The sequence below is a fragment of the Mixophyes fleayi genome, chromosome 4 (assembly GCF_038048845.1).
Source record: "Mixophyes fleayi isolate aMixFle1 chromosome 4, aMixFle1.hap1, whole genome shotgun sequence".
NCBI classification, from domain to species: domain Eukaryota; kingdom Metazoa; phylum Chordata; class Amphibia; order Anura; family Limnodynastidae; genus Mixophyes; species Mixophyes fleayi.
Window position 1 is genome coordinate 78,950,761 of NC_134405.1, and position 18,264 is coordinate 78,969,024.

General features: G+C 43.7%; 1 protein-coding gene across 1 annotated transcript; it reads left to right on the forward strand.

Annotated features, from left to right (window-relative positions):
- The first annotated feature begins 698 nt into the window (after positions 1 to 698).
- EIF3J (eukaryotic translation initiation factor 3 subunit J) lies at positions 699 to 7,102 on the forward strand. Its single transcript, XM_075207517.1, has 8 exons — positions 699 to 821; positions 1,992 to 2,092; positions 4,266 to 4,320; positions 4,657 to 4,748; positions 4,829 to 4,943; positions 5,121 to 5,279; positions 5,427 to 5,500; positions 6,033 to 7,102. The coding sequence occupies exons 1-8, from the start codon at positions 800 to 802 to the stop codon at positions 6,162 to 6,164; spliced, it is 750 nt and encodes a 249-aa protein (XP_075063618.1). The 5' UTR covers positions 699 to 799; the 3' UTR covers positions 6,165 to 7,102.
- The last annotated feature ends 11,162 nt before the right edge of the window (positions 7,103 to 18,264 follow it).

Here is an 18,264-nt window from a genome sequence, read left to right on the forward strand (position 1 = left end):
AAAAGAAACTTCAGTCTCAAGAGATTCATTAGCTGCTTTTCTTTAACGCATAATTGTCTACTCTCCGGGAGACTCTCTCATTTCTGGAAGACCTCACGGGCTCTCGGGGGAGCAGGGCAACCTCTCGGTTCTCACCCCTGCAATAGATAAGTGGCGGGGTCGGTGCTTAATGACGCAAATATCGCATCATCTTAGCCCCACCAAAATAATGCGATTTATGAAGCCCCGTCCCCGCACGCCCAACTCCTTCAAGATCTCCCTGAAGCAAACAAGGAAAAGTTGGCAAATATGAGCTATTGTTAATGGATAACTCCACCCAAAACAATGGTGTCAGATACAAAAAAAAATCTCACTGAGGACCCAATATGGCAGGGTCTAAAACGTAGTTCTGCTTGGGGTTTTGTCATTTAAAAATGATGCACAAATAAAATAATTTCGCACAAAGAAAAACAATGCTTGTGAACATTTGGAGACCGGCAGGACGGACGTATTATTGCCGGCTCTGTGCAAGCAGATACACAAGACGGGTATCCCGGGTGATCGGGAGAGCGGACATGTGCAGCACGTGGGTCTCACGTGTTACCGCAAAGATGGCGGCCGACATCAGGAACAGCTCCCCTGTATGGTAGCTTCACCTCCTGAGGCGACTGTGCGACATCTGAGAGTAGCAAGATGGCGGCGGCGCGGTCACTCGGTGCGGTGACGCATTTCCGGCAAGGGCCGCTCTAGTTCTCAGTGCGCTGCGCGCGCAGCTGGACGCGGTGAATCAGTCGGAGCCGGAGAGGCAGCGGGAAACAAAATGGCAGAGACCGACAATTGGGGTGAGAGGACATCGGATATACCCCCCTAATCGTGACTCCCTCGTACCCTCAACCAACACCCCGCACCGCCACGTGTCATCAGCCGTGACCCCTCCAAACCCTTCTGTGGACCCCAGTAGGGCCCCATGTCTTTGCTTCCATTATATCCAGGGTGGGGTGTCTGACCGGTGTGCTCGGCCCTGCCTCTTCCCACCCCGCTCTGGCTGCTGCCACATGTCCATCCCTGTGTAGCATCAGGGGGGTCTCCAGCTGCCTGGGGAGTCATTAGTCCCATATCCGCCGCCATGGCCCCCCTCCCCCGCCGGCCTGGCCTCCCCTCCCCCGTATACAGGGCCTCATCTCCGATCTGTCCCTGATCAGTCCTTATTCCCATCCTCAGAAAGTTCATTTACGTTCAACACTCTGTATATCGTCTCTTTGGCCGGTTAATTTTGTGACTTTCAGTATTTGGTAGCACGTTACCCCTGTCTCTCCAGCTATCACAGGACATATTCCAGTTGGCTGGCAGGGTGTTCTGGGATTTGTAGTTCTATAACAGCTGGACAGACACCGGTTGCATACCTCAGGTGGATAATAGCATTTTGCCAGCTGCTTACATGTAAGATGGTATTGCAAGTTTTCCAGATGAGCTTGAGTCACCATATTGCATGACTCTGGGTTATTTTAGTTTTTCTGACCTTACTCTCAAAACAACTTTTAGTGTACAAATTACCATAGACTGCTTCACCTTTAGTGTTCCTAATTCCCATATGTAAAAAATGTTTTCTTGAATTAAACTACTAAAAAGCTTGCATTTACAAAATAGTTGATAAAAATATTCCTCTGAATTGTACATTGTTGAATTGTTTTGCACATGCTAGATGTTGAACTAAATTAACTTTAAAATGTTTAATTTAAGTTTACATAGTATGTACTGCAACTTTTTTTGTTCTCACAAGCAAATCTTTTGTGGCCTTTTAGCTCAGTCTGAATAATTTATTTTTATTTGGAAACCTAGTGGGTTTCCTTACCCAGTAACACTGCTTAAATTTATTTTTATGTCTGTGTTCAATTCTTTCACATTTCTGCCCATTTGAAAAATTATTTGTGGCATTTCCTTTCCTTCATAGTTGGTCCATTTTATTTATTACTTTTTGTTCCCTAAAGTATTTAACTTTCTTGTATGCACAGAGGTAGATGACTTCGAGCCAGAGGAGCCAATTGCAAAGACCGGTGCATTGGCAGTAGTAAGGGACCGATGGGAGGGAGAAGACGAAGAGGATGAAGTAAAGGTGTGTTAAGATGCCAAGAGTTATGTCTTTGAGTTATTTTAAACATAAACTGTTAAAATGAATTAAATTGTAAAAATAAAAAAAATCTGCGCAAGGTGCCCCCGGAACTGCAGGACTATTGAGCTTTTTTTTTTTTTTTTTTTGAGCAGAAGTAACGGTGGCGCCCAATAGAGGTGTGAGCAAAAATAAGCGTTGCTTTTTCTGTAGTAACAGTAAAAATTAGCAACCGTGATGTTCCTCAGAACATAGCGGCCAATTGTATCTGCCCATTAATGCTTAATTTTAACATTTTTAAAATCCTGATAGGTTTTTAAATGTAAGCTTTGTGGATTTTTTAAATAGTAAGCTTTTTATTTGTGGGGCATTTCCCCAAGCTGGTCATTCATAATGTTTTTCATAGCTGATATGATAGACATTATTTTTTGCTTCTCAAAAAACAAAGATCTCTACCCCACAATGTTTATGGTTATCTTAGAAGTAAAGTCTGTGCTTCTTGAGATCATGGCTGCCTGCTCTATCATGCCTGTTACTGAACGCCTCATACATGTTCATAGCCATGCATGAAGCTCAAGGTGAAGACTTCACTTCAGGGAGCAGAATGGGGGAGTGTTTTAATTTATTTTATTAAGTGAAATGTTTAGATTGGTTACATCTATGCAAAACTGCTTTTAACTAGCTATGACCCCTTTTATTTACTGTCAAGGAACTTCTCACACTGCTGCAGGAGGAGATACACAATTACCACATGCCTCCTGCATCGATATGAGTACAGTGATGGTTGAAAGTAGTTAATTTCCTTCATTACTGGCCCTCTTTGTAAGTAGTGCCAGGAGAAGACATTACCCGCACACCACCTTCTGCATCAAGGTGATGGGCAGCTGAGGTTGTATATACATGCAGAGTGGGTGCAATGCTATAACAGGTCCTCCTTTGGGCCTTTTATTCACTCAGTGAATGTACACAACTGAGACTATTCAGACCTAAGAGTTGTAACGTAGGCAATGTATAGTAAGGGCGTGTTTGAGCAATTGTGTACAGATTCACACGGGGACATGGCCACGGACACGGTAGGAGAGTGGTTTTATTTGTTGGTGGTCAGGGACAGGTGTAAATAGCAGACGATGATGACGATGATGATGATGATGAACACCCGAACTAGCAAACTGCTTGCGATTAGGTTTGCATGTCATGTCGGGAAGCTGTCCCTGCTGTATTATCTAGATTATTCAAGGTTAAATTATGCTTAATAGTAATTGTGTTCCTAACATATGAAATAAAAGGGTTTTTGTACATTTTTGCAAATTGGAAATAAGTGTCTACGGGGTGTCTGTCAAACTGATGCCTCTTCTACTCATGTAGACCTGGATGCATCTCCAGCTCTGAATACAGCATACATACACTTGCGTGCAGCTTTTTCAATCGTAAGGTACGCTTGTGTCTGAATGGGGCCCATAGTGTTTTTAGTTCTGTCTTGAAATTGTGAGTTCTGTCATGGTTGACAACTAATAGAGCCTGCCTACAAACATCTTGACGCTTATATATTGTGTGGCACGGTCTGAGCATGTGCTATGGATTACTGAAGAAAGTTTGTTGTTTTTTTCTTTCTGTGACTGCTTACTATTTTTCCACATACGCATCCATTTTGTTTTTCTGAACGAATGACTGCAGTTACATTAATATATAATTGACATGTAATGATTGAATTGTTTTGTAGTCCTCTTGTTACACACACACACACACACACACACACACACACACACACACACACACACACACACACTCTCATTTCTTTACCAATGATAAGAAAGTTGACCTTCCTCCAAATAGCAGAATCACAGAATTTTGTATATTTCATCTATCTCCCATTCTTTGGTTGTCACTCCCACTTTCAGTTGTATTTCAGATGCATTGCTTGAATATGTTTACTAATCAAACTATCGCCTACAAAATAATGTCTACTACAGTTTGATAATTCGAGAAAGGCCATGTGAGAAGTTGGGGCAGTTTTGGTCATCAACTTTTGGCTCAGAGTATTAAGAAAAGAAAAATGTTATGTCCTACATCTCACTGGGTGATGGTTCAATGACTCCAGTTCAGCATTACTAGCCATGCCAAAAAATGTGACTTTTGTTGTATCTTGCAATTACACTAAATGATAACTGTCTCTGTTTAGGATAACTGGGATGATGAGGAGGAAGCAGAAAATAAACAAGATTCTCAGAAAACTGGTAAGGCACTGGGAATATTGTAGAATTGTACACTTATCAGCAGGCACCTGTTTGTAGCACCAGTGACATTGGAATAGAGCCAACTTATGGAGCGATACAAAGAAATGAACTGTATTAGAGAACTTCATATCCATGTTTAAGGCTAGACATCCGTATTATAATGGTTAGACATTACAATGGAGGGCAGCCAGTAACAGTGGACTTTAAGTTCATTCGCTGTATTTTGTAAAGGTGAAGCTTGCCTGCAGAGAGGATTGTTGGGGTAGATGATGGTTTTTGTTTTTAAATAGGCTATGAACAATTGAGCAGATTGTTTTGATTTTCTTTACCTTTTAGAACAGAAAGTTCCCGATAAGAAGAAATTGGTTGATAAAATAAAACAAAAAGAAATGCTTCAGAAGAAGAAACAAGAGGAACTAAAAAAAAGGGTGCGCTACCTGGCATGCTTGCTTACAGGAATACATTTGTTCGTACATGAAGGCATCTCATATGTCTGTTCTCTTTACAGTTAGAGGAGCCTGAAGAGCCAGTAGAGGTGTCATCAGAGGAACAGCTAGCGGAGAAGCTGCGCCTGAAGCAGTTGCAAGAAGAGTCTGACCTGGAGTTGGCAAAAGAAGCTTTTGGTAATTAATGTCACCTGAGGATGGACAGAGTAGATATCATTTTCTGATTAGATATAAAGATGTTACAGATAAAATACTTTCACCGTTGTTTTGTTTTTAGTTTTAAATCTTGCATGTGACTCGAAATAGACTGGTGGATTAGCACCTTTGAAAGTTACAACAATACTCCCTTCACAGGTGTAGTCAGTGTTACTGGAATTGATGCCATGAATCCATCCTCGCGAGAGGACTTTGCAGAATTTGGGAAGCTCTTGAAAGAGAAGATCACACAACATGAGAAGTCTGTTCATTACGCGGGCTTTCTAGAAGCTCTATTGCGTGATGTCTGTATTTCATGTGAGTATTGTGCTCATTAGTGTTCGCTGAAAACTCTAAACATCTTGTGTATCCATTTGTTTGCTTTGTATTTCCACATGTATTATCACATGTAATTTTGTCCTGGAACGTTTCTTTGCTGACTAGTTTAACGCTTCTGTCTTCCAGTGGAAGTTGAGGACCTGAAGAAGATCTCAAATTCACTAACAGTTCTTTGCAGTGAGAAGCAGAAGCAAGAGAAGGTGAGACTGAGAGCATCTGTGATCAGAGGGGTTAAATCATGCACAGTTAAACAGATTTACACTCTTTATGGGGGCATAGACATTAGTTTCCAGTTAAGGAGAAATGGCAAGTTTGTCTGACTCTTGTTTACATTGATTGTAACTGCAAATTTGTATGTAAGTGATGTATATCTGTAGAACTTTAGCTTTAGAGAAGGGACCATTAAACTGAAAAGGTTGGCTTTACATAAAGAGCTACTAGTAACATTTGCCTGGATAGCGGACTGAAAAGCAAAATTAAGATTACTAAAAAGAAATGGAGCAATGTCAAGTTAATGTGATGTCATTGACTAAAACGCTGTTAAATTACCATGCGGGTCAGGTAGAGGTGTACTGTAGCCATATTTCATTGAAAGTAAATTTGTCCTGTATGGTAGTATTAGGATATCTCCCATAACTACCCAAATTGCTACGCTTTTTTTAATGTAATGTCCATAAGATTTTTTTTCACCTTGATTTAATGTGTTTTTGGTTTCTATAAATTTTCTAATAGCAAAATAAATCCAAGAAAAAGAAGAAAGGAGGGGTTCCTGGCGGAGGCTTTAAAGCCAACATGAAGGACGATCTGGCAGATTATGGGGGCGTCGATGAGGGATATGGACGAGAGTTTGAGGATTTCATGTGACACTCAACGCTCATGGCTCTGAATGTGTGTGTCCTCTCCACCCTTGAGGACTCTGCCAAATGCTACAGTCAAAGAATTCATCCCCTTCACCTTGCCTGATAGTCAGGGTGGGTGAATCTGGATACAACAGGGTTAATAAGGCCCACCTCACACCCTACATAACTTGCTCGTGCACTATATCTCCTGGCCTGCGACCTCTTCCGCTCTGCTTGTGGCATGTCTGTAGCTGTGCCATGTTGCAAACAGAGTGGTCTGTGCTTCCCACCCACTGACCTACCCACATATGAGGGAATATTTTTAAGCAGCGCTGGTTTCATAGTATACGTCCTCTTTCCAGCCCTTCTGAATTTGTCCATATGATGCTGCTACACTCTCGCCACATTAGTCTTTTTCATGGCCGTTACAGAGCCATGTACTGGTGAAAGCTCTGGCTTGTGCAGGGACTCCCTCTTTATGCAGCTCAGTGCTATTTTTCATATGTTTAAAATAAAGACTTAAAACCACATGGGATTATCTTCATCCGTGCGACCATGAAACACACAAGATCACTGCAGAATTTGTGGTCATCTATTGGAGAGAGAGAGAGAGAGAGACTTAAACTGCCAATGGGAGGCCTGTATAATGTGAGATTCCCATGCTGAGATCACTAATTCATGGGTCTTGGTTTGTTTTGTTTTTTTGTTTCTCCCTTGGGTGGCTTGATATTTATTTAGTGGTCGAGTGTTGGTGTGGTTTTAAGGTTGGCTTAGGTGCTTTCTGACTCTTGCTCAGAGAGGTGCAGGGTCTTACCCTTTCTCTTAAACTTCAATTCTGCTCACTTAATGGATGATGCTTTGCAAGCAGGTCCTTCCATGGGAGAATTGTTATATTAACAATGAGACTGCAATGTTTGTTTTAGAAAACAACTAATTTAATAAACTCATCCTTGTGACAAGGTGGCTGCTGTGTTTTGGTCATGAAGTTTTACAGAGTGCTTTTTAGTATATAACATTATAAAGCTGTTTTACTACGTAGCACAACCTATTGGGTGAGTGAGGAATATGTGCCTCCACTGCAACTTGTCAAACATCTTTCTTCAATATCTACCACTTAAAGCAGCGGTATCCAACCACAATTCTCTGCTAACCACACATGCTGTGAAAAATATTAACATTCACCACATTACAAATAAAAGAATAAACGTATACTTAGGTTACTTAATTGGCTCTCCTGCAGTGCGATCGCTCTGAATCTAGGGAGATGTCCTTTTTCTGTGTAGAGCTACCAACAGGACATGGTATTTGCATCTTTGAACTTAAGCTGCAGTGGGTGACCTCAGTGACTGCGCACAGGAGCGCCAATTCGTTCGTGTAGACTGCATCTATTCTGTCGGCCGACAGGATATTTAGATAGCATATATTTATATAGTGCTAGCAAATGCCATAGTGCTTTATAATGATAAATGTAAGCTGCTCCTTTGAAGAGGAAGATCTGCCACTAGTGTCCTTAGAACTGGCTCCTTTCTCTAGTGATATATGCCAGCAGATGAGTCGAATGTAAAATGATGCACGAGACTGTTCTGAATTAGTGTGTTTGCAACAATAGTCCTTTTGCCACGTCTGTAAGAAATGTGTTGGAGACCGCTGCATTAAAGGAACTTAAAGTTAAATGCAATGCTTTTGTGGGGTTTTTAAATTAATGTTCCAAATAAATGCCCAAATAAAGTTATTTTGTACTTGCTTGAATCTGCAAACCCAGCTGCACCAGTGTGTTTCTTCAGGGTTACCTGCTCACATGACCACATTGTACCAGTACAAAACTGAGAAGAAATGTGTCCTAATCATTTTTATGCACCATAGTGGTTACCAGAATAAAGCAACAAAAAAATATGCAAGTGCGACACAGTGCAATATTTAAAGCAGTAGATTAAAGTATTTATTTTCTCACAAGGGTACATGGAAATGGCTGAAGTGCCTGGGATCTGATGCCGGTAGCTAGGTATTGAATTGTATCGGTGGTAGTCATGTTCCCAAATATGACTACCCCGCAACACTTACCCTGACGTCTTTTAGCGAATCTCAAAACCCCGACGTTCTCTTAATATCAATTGTTTAAAAAAACTGACCTGCAATCAGTGCGACTATTTAACATGCCGCCAGCACAGAATTGCATGACTTTGAATGCCGGCGGCGCCTGTACAATGTTATGAAAACTTCTATAATATACAGGTGCTGCCTCCTTCCATTAAACCTCAAGAGCAACAATGATACTGCTGGCGTTCAAAGTCACGTCATTCTGTGCTGGCAGCATGTTAAATAGTTGCACTGATTGCAAGTCCAGTTTTTTTTTTTACAATCGATATAAAAAGAATGTCGGGGTTCTGAGGTTTGCTGTGAAGATGTTGGGGTGAGTGTTGCCGCGGTAGTCATGTTTGCTGTTCAGTCCCCAACCCAGTTTTACATGGGGGTAGGAGTTTTTTTTTCTTTTCTTGCTGTGTAGGATGTGGAACATTCAATGCCTTTTATCTAGGAGCACCATGAAAATTTGTATTGCATATTTAAAGTATTCAATAATTAACATATCAGAATAAAATGCAATGAGCCATTAAGGTGTCAATTTTAAATCTGCTAAACAGATGCAAACATCAAAACATAAAATAAAAAAATCTAGCGATCTATTACAGCAGTGTTTCCTAACCCTAGTCCTCAAGTGCCCGTAACAGTGCAGGTTTTCCAGGTGACCAGTGATATTAGTACCACCTGTGGATCTTTCAAAATGTCAGTCAGTAAAGAATACACCTGTGCTCCCAGCAAAGAGATATGGAATACCTGCACTGTTAGGGGTACTTGAGGACTGGGGTTGGGAAACACGGCATTACAGCTATAACATGTAGAATAGAGGTCAATTTTTAATAGTGGCACATAAGCATTGCATTTGACTGCTAAACAGATTGATATTGTGCCCTTCAGCACAGTGTCTATAAGGTTTTATGTTTTGACACTATGTCTATGTTCCAAAACAATTAAATGAAAGATTGAAGTGTTGCAAAAGATAATTTCCTGGTTTTGGATATGTTGTGTTAATGCTGTTAAAAAAAATAAAAAAATATTGTGTATAACACACATTTTCTAATTCTTCTGGTGGAGAACACAGTGATATGGGGCTTGGGAACCTTTACATTTACTGGCACAAAACTCCTCCCCTTCCATACCCCTATTGGTTGCACAGCACTTCAGATATTTACAGTGTCAGCAGGAGCAATGCTTGTTTGGGCTAATAGCAGACTTTTTATTTATTTTTTTAATATTGGACAGGTATGTTTTTTTTGGGGTTTTATTTATTTTTTTGGTCATTGAGCACCTGCTTCGTAACAGCGGTGGGGGTTTACAGAGTGAGCAGCAGAGATACTGCGATCAGTGCATGCGTCTGTCTGCTCCCATCATGGGATTATCTAAGGAGGGGGATCCAGTCACTGTTGTCACAGGTAGTGAGTGGCTTTGATCATTGTACCTGTTGGCATGCCAGAGGTGCAGCTTCCAGGTAGATGGATCACCTCCTATAGAGGATTTGCCACTTTGGATAATATAGGTAAGGCCTAACTGTATCTGGGGAAGCCACCATTGACTGGTGTGGGCTAGGATTTCCACCTCAGCGCTGGCCACACCCCAAGCTCTCACTGCATTTGGCAATGTGTAAACAGACCAAAAAGATAGTCCCTTCCTTCAGTCAGGGGAAGTTTTTTGTCACAGAGCTAGATATAATCTACTCTGCCCATAGGGGGGGGGGGGTGAGTTCTTTTCTTGCAACTGCACATAGGCTTTGGGGCCCAGGTACGGCAAGATACTCTGCTGTCTGAGTTTAGACTTCCACGTGTCATGGGGGCCAGCAGAAAGGAAAGTAGGCCTGGGAAGCTAGGTGTTCAGCACTCAAGCCTGTTAAAGCATGACGGGTAGATAGCTTACCCAGGGGCCTGTTGTGGGAGCCTGCATGCCTAGATTCTGGGACAGTTGGTTAAATACCACGACAGACACCTGCATGAGCTGATGAGAATCATGTTAAGGGGGGTATATCATAGATCGTATCGGGGGGGGAAAACCAACCCCCAACAACACGTCTTTCCCACTGCTTCTAAAGAAGGTAGAGGGGGCCCGTGTGATTTTGGTGGTTCCTGACTAGCCGAGGAGGTTATGGTACTTTATCTTCTCGCCATGGCAGAGTCTCTCTCCAAGACCAGACATGCTAAGGTACTGTACCAGAATTTTCACCGGCTGGCTTTAATGGCGTGGCTGTTAAGGCCAAGGGGTTTATGAATATTGTGGTTCAGACCATGATGAGTTCTTACAATGTGGAACTATCATTGGGTCTGGTGTGAGTGCAGAGGGTAATCCTGGTTGGCGCAGTTGTTTTGTTTGTTTTTTTTGCAGGTGGGTCTGGATCAGTGTTTGAGGCATATTTCCCTGAAGGTCCAGGTGTCTTCAAAGAAAAATAGTGCTTTTCTCAGATGAGCAAACCTTACAGGGAGTGCAGCTTCCGTACTTGCCTCCGTTGGCTCACTGAAATATACACCTGGTGCTCAATGCTTTGCAGCATCCTCCCTTGAGCTATTTGATTTGGTGGATTTCAATTTCTTGATAAGGAAGACTACTTTTCTCCTGATTATCTCCACATCTAGGTGAGTTTCAGAGCTTGGGTCTTTGTCCTGTAAGTCTCCCTCATTTTCCATGATGACAGGTGTGACCTGATGGGCTTACTTTGCCACCCCGATCTGGGGGGGATCTTGCCGTTTATCTGGGTTGCTTTCTTGCCATCAGTAACTGACTATTACTGACCACTCAAACTGGTGACATTTTACCACCAGAACTTGCTGACTGCGCACTAGTTGTAGAAGGTTAGGGCTGTTACCACCAGGCTCCTTCACCAGCACCTGGAACTGCTTGCTTCTGTGTAGCTGGTATGGCTGCTGCAGCGCCTCTTTGCTGTGAGCAGGCTGGTATCTCCTGACCGCTTACCACATTATCTGTTCCTTATCCCACTAGCTTAAGGAGTTAGTCACCTGGATGTCCTGACTTGTAGAATTCAAGACCCATGGAGTATTTCTGAGCTGAAGATGTACCAGCAGGATACTCAGTCCAGCAGAAGCCTAGACCTCACCCATGGAGTTCTTCCTGGGATCAAATCCAAAACAGCTACAACCCTCGTGTCTCACTCTATCCTCTATACCCTGTAGCTTCCCCATGCATCAGGGGAGGCCTTAGATAGTGGAATTCGCTGAGATTGGCTGTCCCTTCTCATCCTACTACACCCCACTGCAGGGATGACTCTAATGAGTCTGGTGGAATACAATCTGAGAAAATGGGGACATATTCAGGTTAATTAAGGGTCAAATCTAAGATGGTTAAGTGACACTCCTAGTATTAACTCCTTACAAGCTTTTTAAGCCATAACAAGCTTCCAGCTGATCTGAACCTTCTGTAGAGAAAGGAGGTGGAAATGAATGATTGAAGCTACAGCCTCCTCACCTGTATCTTGGAATTGGACCCCACCTGATCCTTACCCATAAAAATGTATAACAGCACCACTGCAATATCTACAGTAAACAATATACATTTCCTCTTTCATCCGTCTGGGGGACACTGCTATCATGAGGATGTAGTTGGGGAGTGAGGGAGTTGGCACTTAACTAGTCAAGTTGTTGCTTTAGACCAGCTGACAGACGGCTCCCCTCTACAACCCCACTGTAGCTCCTCAGTGTAGATTAAGTACTCATCTGCTGGTGTAGATTACTAAGGTTTTTTTTTTCTTTTCCTTCATTTTCTGCTTGTTTTAAGATAGAATATATCACAGCCTGCTTAAAGGTAGCAGGCTCTGTAAGAGGACGAGAGCATACATGCCAACTTTCAAAACAGTCATGTGACGTGGTAGGAGGGGGCATGGTGATGTTGCGTCCCCATAGTCCTGTCCTCACTATAAAATGCTGAAATTCACGGCATTGAATAGTGGTGGCGAGGCTTAATGACACAATCAAACCATTCAATGCTGTGAAGTTCGATGAATCCGGGAGGTTTGCCTACTCTTCGGGAGTCCGAGAGGACTCCCCGAAATTCGGTAGCCTTCCGGGAGAGTAGGCAAGCTCTCCTCCCCGTGTGGATATGGAAAGTGTGAAAGTCGGCTTCATTAGCCGTGGTCACACTTGGTGGTACCTGATGACTGGCGCTACCTTTGGGTATAGAGTGCAGCGATTCAGAGCGATAGCTGCCGCCATCTTATGGTCACTACCAAGTTCCCCCTTCAGAGGGGGTGGGGGTATTTAGGTAAATTATTTACATCAAGTATTTGATATATGGCAGCAAGACCTGGTGATGCACTTACATTATAGAAGGGGTGCACATTGGGGGGCTAAGAGAGAGACTGTTGAAGCACAGAGGAGTGGAGTTGTATTTTAGAGTACCCCCCCCCCCCCACCACCACCACCACCACCACCACCGCCGCAGAGGGTGCAATGGTATCTCGTAAGGTGCCAAGATCAGCACGGACAAGTACACAGTACACGCCCAGCTTCTGCTTCACTGCTGACTGATACTCTTCTCCTGCTGCAAATTTGTATTAGTCTTTGAAGGCTAAGTAACTAATATATATATATATATATATATATTTCTGACTAATATACATTCTGTTATACAGTATTGATATGATAGTGTTTGTTGAATAGCACCATATTCAAGAGGAAATCGCATCACAGAATTGGCTGAGACCCAATACAATAGCATACAACATATAGCAAGATACATATTTTGACTGTTCAGAGATTAGGTAGTGTCTTTTATAACCTTTGTTTCTTGTGTTGTATAATTGCTAACTGTCTCTGTATATTCTATATCTGTGTTTGTTTTTCCCTTTTATAATGTCTGATAAAGGGAAAGCACCAAAAGCAAAATACTTTGCTTGCCCAAAATGCTATGTAAAATTGTCAAATGTACAGCAGGCCCAGGGTAATATTTCGTTGCTACCGAAAGAAACAGTGTTGGCTGTATCCCTGGCACAGTCAATGGGCACTCTGGTACAGCTTCTCACCTGTCTGGTGGAGACTACATCGCTGTCTCTGAGTTCTCCTTCTACCTAGACAGGAAGGGGGGAGGCTACAGTTTCAGCAGTGCTCCAGCAACAGGTCAATGACGGGGCACACGTAGGAACCGCTGGCCTTTCATCCTCTATTGCTTTCCAAAGGGCCCCTGTAGGGGAGCCCGCTTGGTCCACTTCTTTGGGTTAGGGGAATTGATAGAGTGAACAAGTTTTCAGACTTTAGGGGAATTGATAGAGTGAACAAGTTTTCAGACTCTCCAAGTTCATCTCAGTCCAGAACCAACTGTAAAAGGACCAATCACCCTCTTCTTTCGGTATCAGATTGAGAGATATCATTTGAAGAGGATGGAGAAATCCCTTACGAGACAGACGGTCCTCAGGTGACGGATATTGATATTTCCCACAGAAATCAGGGCATTGAGGATCTGATCCTGGCAGTTAAAGAAGGACCTTAGACCTAGATGAGCCTACCCTACAGCTCGCAGCAACACTCCAGGGTGCCAACCTTCTTCCCCTTGCTTTGCACCTTAAGGAGGCATCAGGCTATTTATATGAGGCAGCTCAAAATGGCAGCCTCAATCATCATCAACATTTATTTATATAGCGCCAGCAAATTTCATAGCACTTTACAATTGGGAACAAACATTAATAAAACAATACTGGGTAATACATACAGACAGAGAGAGGTAAGAGAACCCTGCTCGCAAGCTTACAACCTATGGGATGTCTTCCGCTGCGTCTGACTCAGCGGTGGCAGCGAGATGGACCCTCTGGCTTAGATCCTGGGAAGCCAATGCAGAGTCAAAATGTTGTCTTGAGGCCCTTCCATATAGGGATCGGTATTCTTTGGGCTGAGCTAGATAGGCGACTGGGGGGGGAAAAAGCACAGTCCTTCCAGTAAATTTACCAAAAGTCTCTGGTACCCAGGTTCAGTTAGTTTCGCCAGCCCTTTTGGGGGAACTCATCCAATAGAGGTCAGGCGAGCAGGGGCAGATCCTTTGACTCCAGAGGACATTCTCAAAAGAAGGTCCTCTTCCTCAGCAAGGTGGGCTGCTCCCAAGCTGCAGGATAAACCTGCAGCCTGACTGACTCGCATTCTCCTCTTCCCACGGCTGTGGGAGTAGTGAGGGGCATCTACAGTTATTCAGGGAACAGTGGATAGCGTCCTCCCCAGATCGATGGATTCAGGAAATTATGACAAGGGGCTACATGATCAGTCTAGTGGGTCAGGCCCCATGTTGGTTCTTTCCCAGCTCCTTACCGTTAGATCCCATAAGGAGACAAGCGATGTTGAGATTGCGTCGCTTCTCTGCTGTCCGCAGGGGTCATTTTGTGCAGTTCCGGAAGTGCAGGGACGACAGGGATTCTACTGAAACCTGTTCTTGGTCACAAAACCGGATGTTTTTCCTTCCGCCCAATTCTAAATCTAAAATCCTTAAAGTTTACATCTGCTGAAAGATTTTGCATCGAATCTCTTTGGACAGTAATAAATGGCCTGGAACCGCTACAATTCCTGGCGTCCATAGATATTCAAGATGCCTACTTGCACACCCTAATATGGGAGGGACATCAGTCCCTACTTCGCTTTACAAAAGGAGTCTCCCACTACCAGTTCAGGGCACTTCCATTTGGTCTTTCGTCAGCGCCAAGAGTTTTCACAAAGGTCATGTTGGTGATGGCCAGCTGTCTTCGTTCCAGGGGGGTCAGAATAGTGCCCTACCTGAACGATCTTCTCATCAAGGCGGCATCTGCTCATCTGTTGACGCATTATCTGCATCTTGCAATCAGGGTGTTAGATTCTCATGGCTGGATCTTAAATCTAAACAAGTCTCAGTTAATCACTTTGCCAAAGGATGAAATTCTTGGGTCTCATCATGGACTCCAGGGAACAGAAGATGTTCCTTCCGAGGACAAAGCCTGATCCATTCAAATCTTGACAACATGCGTCTTGTCCCAACGCAGTCCCTCCATACTCCTCTGCATGAAGCTCCTAAAGAAGATGGTCTCAACATTCAAGACTATACCTTACGGAAGATTTCACTCCAGATGGTTTCAGTGGGATCTTCTAACGAAGTGGTCAGGGTCTCAGACAGACAGCCTGGGAGTCCAATCTGAGGTATCTCAGGAGACCCGGTCTTCCCTTCACTGGTGGAGGGTTTGGGGACCATTTGATAGTAGGCAGGTTGTTTGCTCTAGTTCTGAATAATTGTCACGACGGACGCCAGTGTTCAGGACAGGGGGGCAGTGACCCTTCATCTTCACCTCCAGGGCCTTTGGTCACAATCAGATGCTTCATTTCCGATAAACATTCTGGCGTTGAAGGCTATGTTAATGGTGCTGAGGGGGACTCAGGCCCTTCAGGTATTTCCAGTTCGCCTCCAATCTGACAATGACACGGAAGTGGCAGACGTCAACAAACAGGGGTGAACTAAGAGTGCCAGGGCAATGCACGTGGCAACTCAGATTCTGGAATGGGCGGAACTATTTTGTTCCATTGCTTTCGGCAGTATTCATCCCAGGTGTGCTAAACTGGGAAGCAGACTTTATAAGTCGACGCACAACGCCAGGAGTATGGTCTCTCCATCCGAAAGTCTTCCAGATGCTTGTTCGCAGGTGGGGTCTTCTGGACCTGGCTCTCATGGCGTCAAGACACAACCGTCAGGTTCCCAGGTTCTGCTCAAGGGCCAGGGATCCCCTGGCGGTGGATGTAGACGTTATGACAATGCGCTGGAAGTTCAGGTTGGGATATTTATTTCCCCCAATCCCAGTTCTTCCACGCGTTGTCAGGAAGGTCAGACAGGGAGGTCGGCCATTTCTTCAGTGGGTGTTGCACATTCAGCCTCCCTATGTACCACCCACTGCTCCATGGGACCTTAATTTGGTACTTTCAATGCTTAAGTCTCCTCCTTCTGAGCCTTTACAGTCAACGGAGCTGAAGTTCTTAACATGGAAGGTGGTTTTTCTGTTAGAAATTGCCTCAGCTCGTACAGTGTCAGAACTTGGAGCTCTGTCATGCAGGGAACCATATCTTATTTGCCATGATAATAGGGCTCATCCGTACTGTTCTGTCTTTTCAACCTACGGTTGTATCAGGGTTCCACTTAAACCAAAAGATTGTACTTTGTTGAAGAACCTTCTTCTTCTTCTGGAGCTAACAAGACGGAGGTTTTGGATGTGATCAGGGCATTACGCATATATATATATATATATATTCATCGAACTGCACACATTAGACCAGGCCTGTCCAACCTGCGGCCCTCCAGGTGTTGTGAAACTACAAGCCCCAGCATGCTTTGCCAGTAGACAACCTGTTGATAGCTGGAAGGGCATGCTGGGACTTGTAGTTTACCAACATCTGGAGGGCCGCAGGTTGGACAGGCCTGCATTAGACGTTCAGATTCTCTTTTTCTACTATGTGATCCCCATAAACGGGGATGGCCTACTTCTAAGCAGAGCATTTCTAGATGGCTCATATCAACTATTAAGTATGCTTAAATCAGTGTGAACCGATCTGTGTCCAGTCGCATTACTGCCCATTCCAGCCAGTCAGTGGGTGCTTCTTGGGCAGCGCAGAATGGGGTCTCAGCGGAACAGCTAAGCCGAGCGGTTACCTGGTCCTCGGTATACACATTTACCAAATTTTACCAGTTCAATGTGTTTGCGTCTTCTGGCACTAGCTTTGGCCGTAGTGTTTTACAGGCCGGGCATTCAGAGCGTTCCCTCCCTGAGTGGGGCTGCTTTTGTAAGTCCCCATGGTACCAGTGTCCCCCATAAGGATGAAAGAGAAAACATAATTTTTATACTCACAATAAATCCTTTTCTCTGAGTCCATCTGAGGGACACTGCGTTCCCTCCCTTCTGCTCTTCTGCTGTGTGGTTTTTGGTTGGTTGACTCCCCTTACTTGGGGCTTTAGAATTACACTGAGGAGCTACAGGGGGGTTGCAGAGGGGAGGGGTCTGTCAGCATGTCACAAGTAACATCTTAACTAGTTAAGTGCTAACTCCCTCACTCCCCAACTACAACCCCATGGTAGCAGTGTCCCCCAGATGGAATCAGAGAAAAGGATTTATCGTGAGTATAAAAATCCTGTTTTTTTACAATGGTTAACAGAATTAAAAAGTCTATATAGGCATGGCTACAATGTCCTCTTATCCACATGTAATTAGAGACTGAATTTGTACTCTGGTGAGCTGGGGAATATTATCAGGGCTATAAAAAGTACATTTTGTTATGCTCCATATTTTGTGAGAAACGAGGGACAGGCTCATTGTGATATCAAACTTGTTTTGTCACAATTATATATTACATTGGGTAAGTTCCCTACTAGTTTAGGTAGAGAACAGGATAAATAAAAATGTCCCTATACAATATATAAAGTAGCTTCTCTTCCTCTGCATCTTTTCCTGTCTCTAGTTGGGTAGGTCAAATAGTGTTTGTTGTTTTCTGTAGAGCAGGGGCTTACCTACTTTGTGGTCCCGGCAATGCACCATCCATGGTGTAAGCTGAGGTCTGGCATGGCTACCTAGGGGAACACCAATCTGCTACCTTCAGAAGCAAATCTGGTGTGTTATTCAAAGCATGAGCCAGTTCACTGGCGTTTGTGCAGGAGCGTAACCACATTATGGGTCGCAGGGCGCCAAATCAGAGGAGCAGACAAGGATAGGACTTGGAACTGCTTTTAGCGTCACCTATTCCTGGAGGAAAGAGGGACTATACAGCAGCCAGATATCAGGAGCAGTATGGTGCCTGGGCCCAACCCCAAGCAGCTGATGAGAAACTATTCTAGGTAAGCCCCTAAGTTATGGGTGCTTTATTGTTTCCTGCATTGCTGTTAGCAGCATCCTTTGTACGCTTGTGTAAGAAAGAAGGAGAACAAAATACAACAGCATAGACTTTGTGGAAGTTGTGTTAAAACTTTAAATGAAATATTGCTCAAACACATATACAAATCTATGGGTATGGATGAGGAACTGCCACAGAGGCTCATAAATCCCTTTTTGAAGATTGCAGTAAAAAGGTAATAGTTTTTCTGGTAAATCA

Coding starts and splice junctions, on each gene's coding strand:
- EIF3J (XM_075207517.1), top strand. CDS start 800: ATGGCAGAGACCGACAATTGGG. Junction 2,093..4,265: donor ACGAAGAGGATGAAGTAAAG/GTGTGTTAAGAT, acceptor GTCTCTGTTTAG/GATAACTGGGATGATGAGGA. Junction 4,749..4,828: donor AAGAGGAACTAAAAAAAAGG/GTGCGCTACCTG, acceptor TTCTCTTTACAG/TTAGAGGAGCCTGAAGAGCC.